This window comes from Capra hircus, chromosome 19, assembly GCF_001704415.2.
Source record: "Capra hircus breed San Clemente chromosome 19, ASM170441v1, whole genome shotgun sequence".
Lineage (NCBI taxonomy): Eukaryota > Metazoa > Chordata > Mammalia > Artiodactyla > Bovidae > Capra > Capra hircus.
The window spans coordinates 20,804,371-20,820,820 of NC_030826.1; the positions used below are offsets into that span (position 1 = coordinate 20,804,371).

At 41.3% G+C, this 16,450-nt stretch overlaps 1 protein-coding gene across 3 annotated transcripts in view; it reads right to left on the reverse strand.

Annotated features, from left to right (window-relative positions):
* The window catches only part of SSH2 (slingshot protein phosphatase 2), a 243,713-nt gene that overhangs the window by 102,916 nt on the left and 124,347 nt on the right, over nucleotides 1–16,450 (reverse strand). The window contains exon 1 of one of the 3 annotated variants that reach the window (XM_018064357.1): nucleotides 757–1,090. The exons of the other annotated variants lie outside the window; for them this stretch is intronic. Coding sequence (XP_017919846.1) covers nucleotides 757–884 — 128 coding nt within the window. The 5' untranslated portion in view covers nucleotides 885–1,090. Of the gene's footprint in view, nucleotides 1–756; nucleotides 1,091–16,450 lie in introns of those variants that run through there. 3 annotated transcript variants of the gene reach the window in all.

A 16,450-nucleotide genomic window follows, 5' to 3' on the forward strand; every position in this document is an offset into this window, starting at 1 on the left:
AGGTGAGATTAACCACAAGCTTGAGCACACAGTTCTCAGAAATAGCTAAACCACCAAGGAAGGGAGGAACAATTCTAGAGACTCTGAAAACTGTGATGATTTAAAGATGCAACGGGATCTTGCACTTTAGCGACTGAAGGTGTGCCTGCAGGCTTCGGTTGTAAGCGCGTACTACTACTGGCGGAGACAAAAAGAGAGTCAAACTACTACTAAAATCCAGCGTTATCAAATAATTCCAGACTACAACCAGACAGTGTGAAAAATGAACTGCCCTTCTTCGTGTGCACGGCTTGCAACAGAAACCTACGGTCACAAGCAAACATATTTGAAGCAAGGAAACAAGACAACAAACACGGGAGCTTGAGCACCAGCGGGACCCGCAGGGGAGTCCTAGCGTTTCCGGCCGGCGGCTGAGAGGCTACAGACCGCTTTAGCCCGAGCCTCCAAAATGCCAAACGGCTGTCACTCCGTCATCACAATTTCCCTGGGGCGACCTCACTTTCAGATCATCTCAAAGTTTACCAGAAATTCTCCCAAAGGATTCTTCTGTCCGCCTTCCCACCCTCAGGACACTCCGCCTCCAAGAATTACTCTACATCTCCACCCTACTATGCTGCCCCTGAGGGCCCCGGGAGTTGCAAGCGAGCAGGGTGCGATTTCACCCTTGCTTGCTCCCAGTTGCTGGGAAAAGCGGCTGCTGAAAAGCAAACTTTCCGAGCGACCGTTCGCAGAGGGCGGAGGGCGCGCGGCACTCACAGCTGGTTGATGGCGTTCTGCGAGATGACCGCGTTGGCGGAGAAGTAGGGGATCATGTCGGGGCCACCGAGGCTGCAGGTGCAGGCGAGGGGCGCCTTCTTCTCGCGGGCCAACGTGCTCAGGGTCATGGGGCCGGCTCAGGGCGCACGGCTCCGCATCCTGGCCCCCGCCCGGCTCGGGCACGAGGCGCTCGCGTTGGGCTCCACGGGACTGGAAGCGCAGGCAGTGCGGCTCCCGGCGGCCGAGGTGGGCCCGCCGGGTCTCGCAGAGACAGCCGCCGCAGCCGTGGGGCTCGGCCGCGGACTCCCAGCGGCCGGGCGCCTCCAGCAGCCCACCCCGACTCGCGTCCGGGGCGGGGCGGGGCGGGGCTGAGCGCGCCGGCGGGGCGGTCCCGAGAGCCGAAGGGTCGGGTCCGCCGGAGCCCCGCCCCGGAGCTCGTCGCACACGCCGGATCCGCAGCCGGCGTCCGGACCTGCGGAGCGAGGGTCGGCACCAAGCCGCCTTGGCTTGAGTGCAGGAGGGAAGCGAGCCTGAGATTGAGGGTACGGAATAGGGTGTGGATGGCCAAGAAAGGCTCGCATTTCTTTGGAATGTTTCAACAGAAAGGTCCTGTCTCTTAATCGGCTTTATACACGAATGGCAAACAAATCCCATTTTTCAAATAACCTTAAAACTTAAAAGGCTGTACACTCGAGAATGCAACACATATTTATCAATGGCTTCCTATGTGCTATGGGCTAGGAAGACGCAGAGATTAACTGAATTTTTTTTTTTTAAAGCAAAACAGTTGAAGTTTTGATGGGAAAAAAGTATCTACAATGTCGATTCAGTTCAGTCGCTCAGTTGTGTCCAACTCTTTGCGACCTCATGAACCGCAGCATGCCAGGCCTCCCTGTTCATCACCCACTCCCTGAGTCCACCCAAACCCATGTCCATTGAATCAATGATGCCATCCAACCATTTCATCCTCTGTTGTCCCCTTCTCCTTCTGCCCTCAATCTTTCCCAGCATCAGGGTCTTTTCAAATGAGTCAGCTCTTCGCATCAGGTGTCCGAAGTATTGGAGTATCAGCTTCAACATCAGTCCTATCAGTGAACACCCAGGACTGATCTCCTTTAGGATGGACTGGTTGGATCTCCTTGCAGTCCAAGGGACTCTCAAGAGTCTTCTCCAACACCACAGTTCAAAAGCATCAATTCTTCGGAGCTCAGCTTTCTTTATAGTCCAACTCTCACATCCATACATGACCACTGGTAAAACCATAGCCTTGACTAGACGGACCTTTGTTGACAAAGTGATGTCTGAAGCGACTTAGCAGCAGCAGAAGCAGCAGCAGGTTGGTCGTAACCTTCCTTCCAAGGAGTAAGTGTCTTTTAATATCATGGCTGCAATCACCATCTGCAGTGATTTTGGAGCCCAGAAAAATAAAGTCAGCCACTGTTACCACTGTTTCCCCATCTATCTGCCTTGAAGTGACGGGACTAGATGCCATGATCTTAGTTTTCTGAATGTTGAGCTTTAAGCCAACTTTTTCACTCTCCTCTTTCACTTTCATCAAGAGGCTTTTTAGTTCTTCTTCACTTTCTGCCATAAGGGTGGTATCTTCTGCATATCTGAGGTTATTGATATTTCTCCCGGCAATCTTGATTCCAGCTTGTGCTTCATCCAGCCCAGCGTTTCTCATGATGTACTCTGCATATAAGTTAAATCAGCAGGGTGACAATATACAGCCTTGATGTACTCCTTTTCCTATCTGGAACCAGTCTGTTGTTCCATATCCAGTTCTAACTGTTGCTTCCTGACCTGCATACAGATTTCTCAAGAGGCAGATCAAGTGGTCTGGTATTCCCATCTCTTTCAGAATTTTCCAGTTTCTTGTGATCCACACAGTCAAAGGCTTTGGCATAGTCAATAAAGCAGAAATAGATGTTTTTCTGGAACTCTCTTGCTTTTTCTATGATCCAGCAGATGTTGGCAATTTGATCTCTGGTTCCTCTGCCTTTTCTAAAACCAGCTTGAACATCAGGAAGTTCACCGTTCACGTATTGCTGAAACCTGGCTTGGAGAATTTTGAGCATTACTTTACTAGTGTATGAGATGTCAATTAACATCTGCTAATGCTTGTAAATAAATGTATAAGGGCTCTCCTAACCATCTTACAATCTAAGGATTCCCAGCCTTAACTGCATATATGTATCCACCTGTGGAGATTTAAAAAATCCCAATGCCTGGCTGCACCCTAGACCAATCAAATCAAAATCTCTTAAGGTTGGGATCCAGATGGGCCAATGGCCACCTGATGCGAACAACTGACTCATTGGAAAAGACCCTGATGCTGGGAAAGATTAAAGACAGGAGGAGAAGGGGACAACAGAGGATAAGATGGTTGAATGGCATCATCGACTCAATGGACATGAGTTTGAGCAAGCTCCAGGAGTTGATGATGGACAGAGAAGCCTGGCATGCTGCAGTCCACAGGGTCGCAAGAGTTGGATACGACTGAGTGACTGAACTGAACTGGGATCCAAAAGACTATTTTTCAAAGCTTCCCAGGTGATTCCAGTGTGCAGCCCGCATTGAGAACTGTTGTGTGCAATGATCTAGAGAAGAAGACAAGCTAGAGATTATATCCTCACTGTAGAGATGTGGGAACACTCACAGTCTAGCCAAATGACCTGATTTTTAAGTGACATATAGGAACTTAGATATGAACTCCTGTTTCATAACTCCTGATCTAGGGCTTTTCCCACTAAAACCTATTCCTTGATGCTTTATGATTTTCCTAACTACTCACTGAGCAATGCCTTTTACCCGAACAGGGACCAGCTCTTTGTTAAAGGAGAATCTCTTTTCTCTGTCTCCTATACACTGTGTGTAGTAGCTGACAAAAGGGACTGGCCCCCCTGCAGGCACACGGTAAATAAAAGTTAGCTCCCTTATCTCTTGTCCTTACTGTCTGATCAGAATATGTATTTTGGGGCATTGGTATATTTAGCTTTTATGAATACCTCACTAAACTATACATCAATATAAGATGCTATAAGAATTCCAGAGACAAAAATTAACAATTTTAAAAAGCGACTTCACTATTATAAGATTTTTTTTCATGAGAAAAAAATAAGAGAAACTAGAAATATAAGAGACTAAAATTAAGAAGACCTCACTTTACTACTGAGCATATTCTAGAATCAAGAAGAAATAAGTCTTTGTTTCATATAAAACTTCAGACCTCTTTTCCCAATGGGCAGTTTGGCAATTTTCAAAACACTAGTAATGAAATAATCTAAACTATAAATTCTGTGTCTACAATCAGAATCATTCTTTTGAAAGTTAATCCTTCCATAAAACAAAATTACTACCAAGGCACTGAGGGACTTCAAATATTGCAAACTCATGCTGGAAAAAGATACCTAAATTAGGAACTAGCTGGCAAGTGAAGAGTTAATAAAAGGTCTGGACTTTGGAGTCCAGCGCATCATGATCTTCATCCATCTCTAGGAAGGAAAAATTTTGAAAGATTTATTCAGGCTGTGTCAGCAGGCACCCAAATGGCAGTGTAAGAAAAAAAATCTGCTGATACACCCCAAAATAAATTGCTTTAAATAACTGGCAAACTTGCCAGTTTGAAACTTCTTCCAGGCTGTAATTTATTACAGCCTCCTGCAGTGATTAAAAAAAAAAAAAAAAAGTAACAGGCTGTTTGGAACAGCACTGTTAAGGTGAGTCCAGTTCCTTTCATGACGCAGCAGAGAAGTCAACATTAAGTGATGCAGTTTAGGAAGGATGACGGCATGGTAATCATCTGTATCTGTCAGGAAAAGAAGTCAGCAGGAGATGTTTACTCAGTGCAGCACTTAATATATCTGGCATTTAAAAGCGACAGAGATAAAGATTTCATAAATATGTATACTTGTCTTTTACAAATAGGTTCCTATAGTGACACCCCAGAAGTGCACAGTCCTTTGTTTTCCCTCAAAAGACCTGTCAGTGCCCATTCAACAAATGAAGGAGACTGTTTTAACACCCCCATCCAGGCCTTTTCAAAGGCTTTTCAAAGTTAAATTCCCATTTTGAACTGTAATATAGAAAATTGGCAAAGTGCTAGAACAAGCCTCTTGGTTTTTAAGAAAAAAAAAAAATCATCTCTGTAGACTGAGGTACCTTTAAGGAAATAATCCTTCCTACTACTGTTTCTAAAAGTTGAACAAATTCTCTTTCTTTTCACAATCTGCAGAGTGTCAAAATGTCAATCAGTTTAGTTTCAGCTCAATTTAATCCTTTACTCTCCACTGTCAGGAAACAAGGCTCCAGGGAGAAGTGCTCTGTACCCAAGCATCTGGGAATTCAAAAATGATTCCAAATTAAATTGAGCAGCATGAAATAAACTAAGCTAGTTTTCTACTCCACATGAAGTCAGAAGGGGCTTTCTCTAAAAAAAAAGAAAAACATCTGCACAAAGTCCCTGAAGAAAAATCGATGTATTTCTTTACACTACTGCTTGAGTTTAGTGGATATGAAATGAATTTGGTCATGTCATTTGCCTATCACCTCAAGGGTCAGAAATATGAATATTCTAAAATGTTAACTTGGCTCTTGATAGCATTAGCAATGATCAAATTAAATTTTTTGTAGACTCATAATTAATAGCACTTTAAAAATTTTATTGCAATAGATGTCTCTTTTAAGACATACTCCACTACTATGTCTTCATGTGTCATAAGGTATAAACACTGTAAAACTGTAAAACTAGGGACTTGCATAGTGACCTAACTGTACTCCAGGGAAGACCCAAAGATGAAATGTGAAGGATATAAACATACTTTTGTTGCTGTAACAAAATTTCAACATGGGTGGACCGCTTGAATTGACAATAGCTAATGAGCTCAAAGGTGACAGTGTTAATTTATAATCTCAAAAACTGTGGGCTAGAAACCAAAGGACATAAATTTACTTCTAACAGAGTCACTGAATAATAAGATTCTGGCCAACTCACTTAACTTCATCTGTAAAATGGATAAAACCCTAAGAAAATATCCCAAGATCTGTTTTGGGGAGAGTTGGGAACCTTAGGAAAGGAATTTCATCCAATCTGGAGATCCTAAGAAATGGATTTAATCCACTTAACACAGTCACTTAGTTCAAAGTAGTACTATCATTCAGTTGTTCAGTTGTGTCCAACTCTGCGACCTCATAAACTGTAGCATGCCAGGCTTCCCTGTCCTTCCCTGTCTCCCAGAGTTTGCTCAAGTTAATGGCATCCCAGTCCAGTACTCTTGCCTAGAAAATCCCATGGACGGAGGAGCCTGGTAGGCTACAGTCCATGGGGTGGCTAAGAATTGGACATGATTGAGTGACTTCACTTTCATGCATTGGAGAAGGAAATGGCAACCCACTCCAGTGTTCTCAGGGACGGGGGAGCCTGGTGGGCTGCCGTCTATGGGGTCGCACAGAGTTGGACACGACTGAAGCGACTTAGCAGCAGCAGCAGCATGTCCACTGAGTTGATGATGCTATCCAACCATCTCATCCTCTGTCGCCCCCTTCTGCCCTCAATCTTTCCTAGCATCAGAGTCTTTTCCAATGAGCTGGCTCTTTGCATCAGGTAGCCAAAGTATTGGAGCTTCAGCTTCAGCTTCAGCATTAGCCCTCTCAATGAATATTTAGGGTTTATTTCCTTTAGGACTGATTGACTGGTTTGATCTCCTTGCTGTCCAAGGCACTCTCAAGAGTCTTCTCCAGCACCCCAGTTTGAAACCATCAGTTCTTCGGCGCTCAGCCTTCTTTATGTTCCAATTCTCACATCCGTACAAGACTACCGGAAAAATAGCTTTATCCTTTGTCGGCAAAGTGATGTCTCTGCTTTTCAATGTGCTGTCTAGGTTTGTCGTAGCTTTTCTTCCAAGGAGCAAGCGTCTTTTAATTTCATGGCTGCAGTCACTGTCTGCAATGGTCTTGGAGCCCAAGAAAATAAAGTCTGTCACTGTTTCCATTGTTTTCCCATCTATTTGCCATGAAGTGATAGGACCAGATGCCATGATCTTAGGTTTTTGAATGCTGAGTTTTAAGCCAGTTTTTTCAGTCTCTGCTTTCACCCTCATCAAGAGGCTCTTTAGCTACTCTTCACTTTCTGTCATTTGGGTGGTGTCATCTGTATATCTGAGGTTACTGTTGTTTCTCCCAGCAATCTTGATCCCAGATTGTGTCATCCAGCCCTGTATTTTGCATGACACACTCTGCATATAAGTTAAATAAGCAGGGTGACAATATACAGCCTTGACGTATTCTTTTCTCAGTTTTCAACCAGTCCATTGTGCCATGTCCAGTTGCTTCTTGACCTGCATACAGGTTTCTCAGGAGGCAAGTAAGGTGTTCTGGTACTCTCATCTCTAAGAATTTTCCACAGGTTGTTATAAATACAGTCAAAAGCACAGTTGTCATTTGATCTCTGGTTCCTCTGCCTTTTCTAAATCCTGCTTGTGCAACTGGAAGTTCTCGATTCAGGCACTGTTGAAGCCTAGTTTGAAGGATTTTGAACATTACTTTGCTAGTATGTGAAATGAGCCCAATTATGCAGTAATTTGAACATTCTTTGGCATTCACCTTCCTTGGGATTGAAATGAAAACTGACCTTTTCCAGTCCTGTGGCCACTGTTGAGTTGTCCAAATTTGCTGGCATATTGAGTGCAACACTTAACAGCATCATCTTTCGGTATTTTAAATAGCTCAGCTGGAATTCCATCACTTCCACTAGCTTTGTTTGTAGTAATTCTTCCTCAGGTCCACTTGACTTCACACTCCAGAATGTCTGGCTCTAGTTGAGTGGCCACATCATCATGATCATTAAGACCTTTTTTAGTACAGTTCTTCTGTGTATTCTTGCCACCTCCTCTTAATCTTTTCTGCTTTTGCTAGGTCCTTACCCTTTCTGTCCATTATTATGCCCATCTTTGCATGAAATGTTCCTTTCGTATCTCTAATTTTCTTTTTTTTTTCTTTTTTTTTTTCTAATTTTCTTGAAGTGATCTCTAGTCTTTCCGATTATATTGTTTTTCTCTTCACTTAACAAGGCTTTCTTATCTCCCATTTCTCTGGAACTCAGGATTCAATTGGTTATACCTTTCCCTTCCTCCTTTGCCTTTCACTTCTCTTCTTTTCTCAGCTATTTGTAAGGCCTCCTCAGACAACCATTTTGCCTTCTTGAATTTCTTTTTCTTGGGGATGGTTTTGGGTACTGCCACCTGTACAATGATACAAAGCTCCATCCATAGTTCTTCAGGCACTTTATCAGATCTAATAGTCCCTTGATTCTATTTGTCACTTCTACTGTATAATCATAAGGGATTTAATTTAGATCATACCTGAATGGCCTAGTGGTTTTCCCTACTTTCTTCAGTTTAAGTCTAAATTTTGCAACAAGGAGCTCATGATCTGAGCCACAGTCAGCTCCCAGTATTGTTTTTGCTGACAGTATAGAGCTTCTCCATCTTTGGCTGCGAAGAATATAATCAGTCTGATTTCAGTATTGACCGTCTGATGATGTCCATGTGTAGAGTCATCTCTTGTGTTGCTGGAAGAGGATGTTTGCTATGACCGGTGATTTCTCTTGGGAAAACTCTGTTAGCCTTTGCCCTGCTTCATTTGGTACTCCAAGGTCAAACTTGCCTGTTACAAAGTAGTATAGTTCAACAGTTAAAAATTCTGGCCTTAGAATTTAACAGACTGGGCTTGAATTCTAGAACCACTATTAGCTATGAACTTTAAATTGCTACTTAATCTGTGGCTCAGTGTTAGTACCTAATTTATGAAGTTATTGTGAGGATTAATTAAGTTGAAAGATATAAAGCACTGAAAAGAGTACCTGGCACAAAAATCTACTCTTTTGGCCTTAATGGCTCTGTAAGCTTAAGAGAGCTAACAAAAAGATTGAGGAAGACTTCAGAAATAAACTCAGAGAGCTGGAGTCTTCAGTGAAGAATCTTAGATCAGAGTGTAGGACTATCATAAATTTTTGCATTTTTATTAAAAACTTTTTTTGTTTTTCTAAATCGTCCATGTAATCTTATCTTTTGACTGTTTCTCTGAGGTAAAACCCTTAATAGGCAAAAGACCTATGTGCTTTTCTTTAGGTCATTAAGAAAGCTCTGTGTGCACTGAAGGGAGCAAGCAGACTTTGAAGTCAATCTGGCAACCTGAGGGTAAAGTCCACTGTGCATTTTAGTTTATTAACTGAGAAAATGAAAATGTTGAACTAGAGATAAACCCCTGTGCTCTCTTCCATCAAGCTGAAAAACAGCTAAAGTGGGCAATATTAAAATGTATGGCAAAACCAATACAGTATTGTACAGCAAAATAAAGTAAAAATAAAAATTAAAAAAAAAATAAAATGGCAATGAATGTGACATCAGAAAGTTCTAGATTCTAGCTACTTTGTCCATGGGCAACACTGATCCTGTCCCAGCCCTTGTTTCTTTAAAGTGGGATGGTAATGCTTACCTCACAGGTTTATTAAGATACACAGACACAAGTGCTTTGTGAACAGGACAGCACCATTTTTGTTACTGTTACCATCCATAAATTGGCCAATCAGCTTCTGATAACAGAAAGTGTTGTATTTGTTTGTATTTGGGATGAGAAGTAGATGAATGAATGAAATTTAAAATACAAATATACTTCCCCTATACACCACCACTTCATTCAGGAAGTCTTTACCATCATTGTTTTCCAGGCAGTTAATTACATATTGTCATCTTGTAGTAACATGACATCTGCAGTGCTTACTGGGATTTTGCCTTTTTTAAAAAAGCTTTGAAATAACAGTATTAATGTATATAACTTTATTTTTGAAATACCTAGTCATAAGAAAGAATGATTATACCAATCAGAAGACCTAACTGTATTTTTATGTTTTCTCTAAGGGCTTCATCTAGAGAAATAAATAGTAAACTAATCTCCTGAGTGTTAAAAGGGAGAAAACCAATACTTTAAAGAGTTACAAAACAAAAAGCCTGTACCAGAGTAGCACAACAATCTGTCTCCTGTTAATCTGTAAAACGCTAGGCTAGAACTCTCAAGATAATACCTTTAATTTTCAAACTTGTTGCCCAGACAGTAAGAAGAGATATCTTGCTACACTTAGTCAAAGGCACTCTTCATGCAATACAATAAACCAAACTCTGTAAACAAACGCTCTTCAAAGCAATCAAGTTTTGCAATCACTATGTGGCTAATAGTTTTATTTAAAAGAATATCTGACAATAGTTTAAACACTGGATGGAACAATGTCACTGAGCCCTTCCAATCCTTTCTATGGAACTTTCCACCATAAGAGCAATGGGAAATACTGAAAGGATCTGCATATCAACTCCATGAGAGGCAGATCTAAGGCATCCATCCCCCATAGTCTTAACCACCGTATGCTCTAGTAGGAAGAAACGCTGAAATGATGCTTTCTTCAGGTTACAAAGGCCTCACAACTCTATTGTTTAGTAAAAATAGTAGGTGTTTATAGATCACTTTTCACATCCAACACACCTTACAAAACATTTAACCATTTAATCCTCACTCTCTTTAAACATTAAAAAAAAAAAAATTAAACACAGCCTTTCAAACACAGGCTCAAAAACATTTTTTTTTTTTTTCAGTAGAAAGATAAAATAAGAGTCACTCTTCTTATCACCATCATCCTACTCCCAGGGATGACTGTTAATGCTTCCAGAAATTTTTCCTGCATAAGCAAACATTAATATGTTATAGCTGTTCTGTAAGAAACATACATGGACACAAGCCATAATTATCTATACATATTATTATGCCTTGTGCTCCCTCCACACTTATCACTGTATCTTAGATACTTTTCCATGTTTATCAAGATGTACCTCATTCTTTTAAAGGAGTGCTTCATATTCTATTTTAAAATTATAGATAATTTAAATACTCCTCTACTGGACATTTAAATTGTTTCCAGTCTTTACTATTATAGACAGTATCACTATGAACATACTTTCACACAATCTTTGGGCTTTAAAGTGAATATATTTGTTGGGCGGATACTGAGAGGTGGAATTAGCAGTTAAAATATTTTAAACATCTTAGGAACTGGCAGACATTATCAAATTGCCTTCCTAAAGGGTTTAGTTTTTTATTTTCCACTGGAATCTCTGTGTCTACTCTCACTCCATGATCCATTAAATTAACTCAGGGCCCAAGCTTCTCTTCTACACCTCTTCTACATAATACATTAAAAACTAAATCTGTGTAATATATATGTACATATGTTGGGCTTCCCTGTGGCTCAGACGGTAAAGAATCCACCTGCAATGCAGGGAGACCTGGGTTTGATCCTTGGGTTGGGAAGATCCCCTGGAGGAGGGCATGGCAGCCCACTCCAGTATTCTTGCCTGGAGAATGCCCATGGACAGAGGAGCCTGGAGGGCTACTGTCCGTGGGGTTGCAAAGAATCAGACAGGGCTGAGCAACTAAGCACAGCGCAGTACATATATGTGTCTACATAAGTGTATATGTATGAGAAAAGTAAAATATACTTTAAAAAACTAGAGAAAAATGTTAAATTATAAAGAAAAATATTATGAAAAAATTATCATAGATAATTTAAAAGAATTAGACTGTAAGAAAATATATATAGCAGTTAAATTATTTTGAAGATAATGTAATTTTTAATTCAGAAGATATCTTCAGATCTTGTTTGATGCTAATGATGTAGAAGGTATTATAGATGAACAAGCCAAATGTGGCTTAATACCATCAATGTCCTGAAATGGGGTGAGACAGAGACAGAAAAATGGGAAATAAACTGGAGTAACATAAAAGGGAATCTAGAGGAGCTGAGAAAGGCTTGAAAATAAAAGCAATATGATATTTACTGAGCTGACAGTTACTGTGTACCAGATCCCTGGTGGCTTAGATGGTAAAGAAGCTGCCTGCAATGTGGGAGACCTGGGTTCGATCCCTGGGTTGGGAAGGTCCCCTGGGGAAGGGAATGGCTATTCACTCTAGTATTCTTGCCTGGAGAATCCCATGGACAGAGGAGCCTGGGAGCTACAGTCTACGGGGTTGCAGTCAGACACGACTGAGCGACTAAGCACACAGCACAGATCCTCTATTAAGAGTTTCTGTGTAGAACTTGTGGTTGCCAGGGGGAAGGTTGGGGGGAAGGGATAGTTAGGGTATTTGGCATGGACATGTACACATGCTACATTTAAAATGGATACCCAACAAGGACCTACTGTACAGTACATGGAACTCTGTTCAATATTAGGTAACAGCCTGGATGGAAGGGGAATTTGGGGGAGAATGGATACATGTATATGTATGGCTGAGTCTCTTCACTGTTCACCTCAAACTATCACAATGTTGTTAATCAGCTATACACCAATACAAAATAAAAAATTTAGAAAAAAAGTTTACATGAAGTATCTCAATTCTCACAAACAACCCTATGCTTCTATGATTATCTTTACAAGGCTCAGAGAGGTTAATTGATTTGTCTAAGGTAATACAGCAGTAATTTGAATTCAGCAAGTTATTCTGGCTCCAAAAAGAACCTGTTTTGTTAATCAATATTCTACACTGTCTGCCTGATTATATAGGTTCACTACAGAACAGGTTTAAGTCTGAAAAAGTCTATTGCCAACAGGAAGAACTCCTGGGGACCTTAAATACCTATCTTCCTGCACCTTGTGTTTCCTTCTCTAATTGATCCTAGCTATAGCTGGCAGGTCCTGACAATAAATGGCAACCTACTCCAGTACTCTTGCCTGGAAAGTCCCATGGAAGGAGGAGCCTGGTAGGCTGCAATCCATGGGGTCGCTAAGAGTTGGACACGACTGAGCGACTTCATTTTCAGTTTTCACTTTCATGCACTGGAGAAGGAAATGGCAACCCACTCCAGTGTTCTTGCCTGGAGAGTCCCAGGGACGGTGGAGCCTGGTGGGCTGCCATCTATAGGGTGGCACAGAGTCAGACATGACTGAAGTGACTTACCAGCAGCAGCAGCAACCCAGTACTAAATATAGTAGCAAGATGATCTGGTTGTTGTATACCATTCTCTTGCTACCAGATCCTATAGAACTCTGTATTTCAAACTAATATTCATCACAAGATATTTTTCAAAGCACTTACACCACTACAGTTTTTTGATTCCCTAGTTTTTTTTTTTTTTTAACACAGCATATTACATGAAGGAGGCATTCACTGTATTTGCAGATAATGATGGGATCATGATCTCATTTGATTAAATAAACCTACTTACTAGCTAGGTAGGTATTATCACTCTTTATTACACTTAAAGAAAAAGATGAACCAGCTAATAATATCAAGGTGATAAGAAGCCTACACATTAGGCTGCTACTGTATGTGTGCTCAGTCATGTCCGACCCTTTGTGACCCCACAGACGGATTTTCCAGCAAGAATACTGGAATGGGTTGCCATTTCCTCCTCCAGGGGATATTCCCAACCCAGGGATTGAACCCTCCTGAATTTCCTGCATTGGCAGGTAGATTCTTTATCACTGTGCCAACTGGGAATCCCACTCTTTAGGCTGAGATGGGTCCAATTCAATCTGTCAACATACTATTGACAGATTAACTGAATACAACTGGACTAACCCTGAATACCTATAGGCCAGGCACTTTAGATGGTTATCAAAATGATTAAGAGTTAAACACTTTTATAATAACTCCCTATTTAAAATCCCCAAAGAGTTCTGTATTCCCTTTTAGGTCACATCCAAGCTCTTCTTCTGGCCTTCAGAGCCTCCGTGATTTAAATCCTACTATAATCCAGCCATTATGGCATATTACCCTCAACTCCATCCCTTCTCCAGCACAATCAGTTTAACTATTTTTTAGCCATTCTCCCAAAACAAATCCTTGCCATAATTAGGTGGTTTCAATCCTATCTTCCTATACATGAGTCTTACTCTCCTCCCTATTCGAATTATTCCTTCTCTGAGACCATTTTTAGACGTGAATGCCAGACCACCTGACCTGCCTCTTGAGAAATCTATATGCAGGTCAGGAAGCAACAGTTAGAACTGGACATGGAACAGACTTGTTCCAAATAGGAAAAGAAGTACGTCAAGGATATATATTGTTACCCTGCTTATTTAACTTATATGCAGACTACATCGTGAGAAATGCTGGGCTGGAAGAAGTGCAAGCTGGGGAGAAATATCAATAACCTCAGATATGCAGATGACACCACCTTTATGGCAGAAAGTGAAGAGGAACTAAAAAGCCTCTTGATGAAAGTGAAAGAGGAGAGTGAAAAAGTTGGCTTAAAGCTCAACATTCAGAAAACGAAGATCATGGCATCTGGTCCTATCACTTCATGGGACATAGATGGGGAAATGGTGGAAACAGTGTCAGACTTTACTTTTTTGGGCTCCAAAAATCACTGCAGATGGTGACTGCAGCCATGAAATTAAAAGACGCTGACTCCTTGGAAGGAAAGTTATGACCAACTTAGATAGCATATTGAAAAACAGAGACATTACTTTGCCAACAAAGGTCCATCTAGTCAAGGCTATGGTTTTTCCACTGGTCATGTATGGATGTGAGAGTTGGACTGTGAAGAAAGCTAAGCGCCAAAGAATTGATGCTTTTGAACTGTGGTATTGGAGAAGACGCTTGAGAGTCCCTTGGACTGCAAGCAGATTCAACCAGTCCATTCTAAAGGAGATTGGTCCTGAGTGTTCTTGGGAAGGAATGATGCTAAAGCTGAAGCTCCAGTACTTTGGCCACCTCATGCGAAGAGTTGACTCACTGGAAAAGACTCTGATGCTGGGAGAGATTGGGGGCAGGAGGAGAAGGGGACGACAGAAGATGAGATGGCTGGATGGCATCACCGACTCGATGGACGTTGACTTTGAGTGAACTCTGGGAGTTAGTGATGGACAGGGAAGCCTGGCGTGCTACAATTCATGGGATCACAAAGAGTCGGACACAATTGAGCGACTGAACTGAACTGAGACCATTTCTATCCAGGGTTTCAGGGGCTTCCCTCATAGCTCAGTTGGTAAAGAATCTGCCTGCAATGCAGGAGACCCCGGTTCAATTCCTGGAAGATCCCCTGGAGAAGGGATAGGCTACCCATTCCAGTATTCCTGGGCTTCCCTGTAGCTAAGCTGGTAAAGAAGCCACCTACAATGCGGGAGACCTGGGTTTGATCCCTGGGGTGGGAAGATCCCCTGGAGAAGGGAAACACTACACACTCCAGTATTCTAGCCTGGAGAATTCCAGGGACTATACAGTCCATGGGGTCGCAAAGAGCCGGACATGACTGAATGACTTTCACTTCACTTCTCTGTTTTATGCCACATAATTTACCTCTCTGATGAAACAAATCACACAGAGTAACTCTCTTTCGTGGACTTCACAGAGCCTAGCACAGTGCCAGACAAGTCATAAGTATTAAGTATATTCTAGTTGGTTGATCTATTATCCCACACCCCACTACATTCTTCTTAGGGCTCTACATAAATATTTCCTAAAGGAATTGATATGTTAATGATAGAGTTTCTCTCCCCCTGGCAGCTCTTCATATGGGGAGAAATCCCTAAGACTCATCTTCACTACCTCATCTTTCTGCCGCCTCTGCTCTTTGGGTAGATGCCTTCTTTATACAGAGAATACAGTAGAGGGCCTGGAATACAATCCAGTATGTAAGGGTTTTATTTTTACTTTCAAGCCTGCCCTAGACTTTCAGGAGCCAAAAGTTCAAATCGCAGCAGGACTGATTCAGCCCTTTCACAAGCAATTTAGTACTATGCAGTTTGTTTAGACTGATCAAATTTCTAAGACCTGGCTGAGCAGCATCATTATCTCTTTAAGCTTTCATGTATCAGCTTCCCTGGCCACATTTCACTTGCCATGTCTTTCTTCTCTGAAATCAGATCAACATGCAAAATTACACAGTTACATACAATTATGTACTTTTCAACAACCATGTCAAATACCTTTAAGGAATTTAAATATAAAACAGAAAGGTTTTTTTTTTTTTTTCCCTGTTTGGATTAGGAAAAAATCAAGAAGGATGCAAAAGTTACACCCCTCGATTCTCAGTAGAAAGGGAGCATTTTGTATCATTCTTCAGCTAGTACATCAACTAACAGAACAGAGTATTGCCAGATTCGATTCACCTCACCTCAGCTGGAAGGCCAACTGGACAATAGATCTTAAGTGAAGTGAAAAATACTTTGCTGGGGGAAAAGAAGACTAGGTAGCAACTCTGCCTTTTAATGTTTGATTGTGAAATATTCAAACCTACAACAAAGAACAGAGAGGATAACAAACCGCCAGATGTTCAGTAGACAGCACAATCACATCCTAACACTTCACTTTTCACATTTTAAAACATTAGCTGAAGCCGCACAACCCCTTTGAATTTCTCTGAGCCTTCTGCTCTCTCTCTATGCAGGTACCTACTCTCCTCAGTTCAGTGTTCATAGGAAGTGACTTAGCATGCATGCACTGTGATATACTACTATATACTAGAACTTTGCCTACTGTTTGAGACATTTTCATATTTGTATATTATTTTTGCCTGACAATAAGAATACTAATTTCTTTTTAATGAAGAGAAAACAGTCTCAACGAAGGAATGTATTTATCTCAAGTCATGCAACCAATATAAACATAGGTCTAATTCCAATATTAGTGCTCTTTTCATATAACT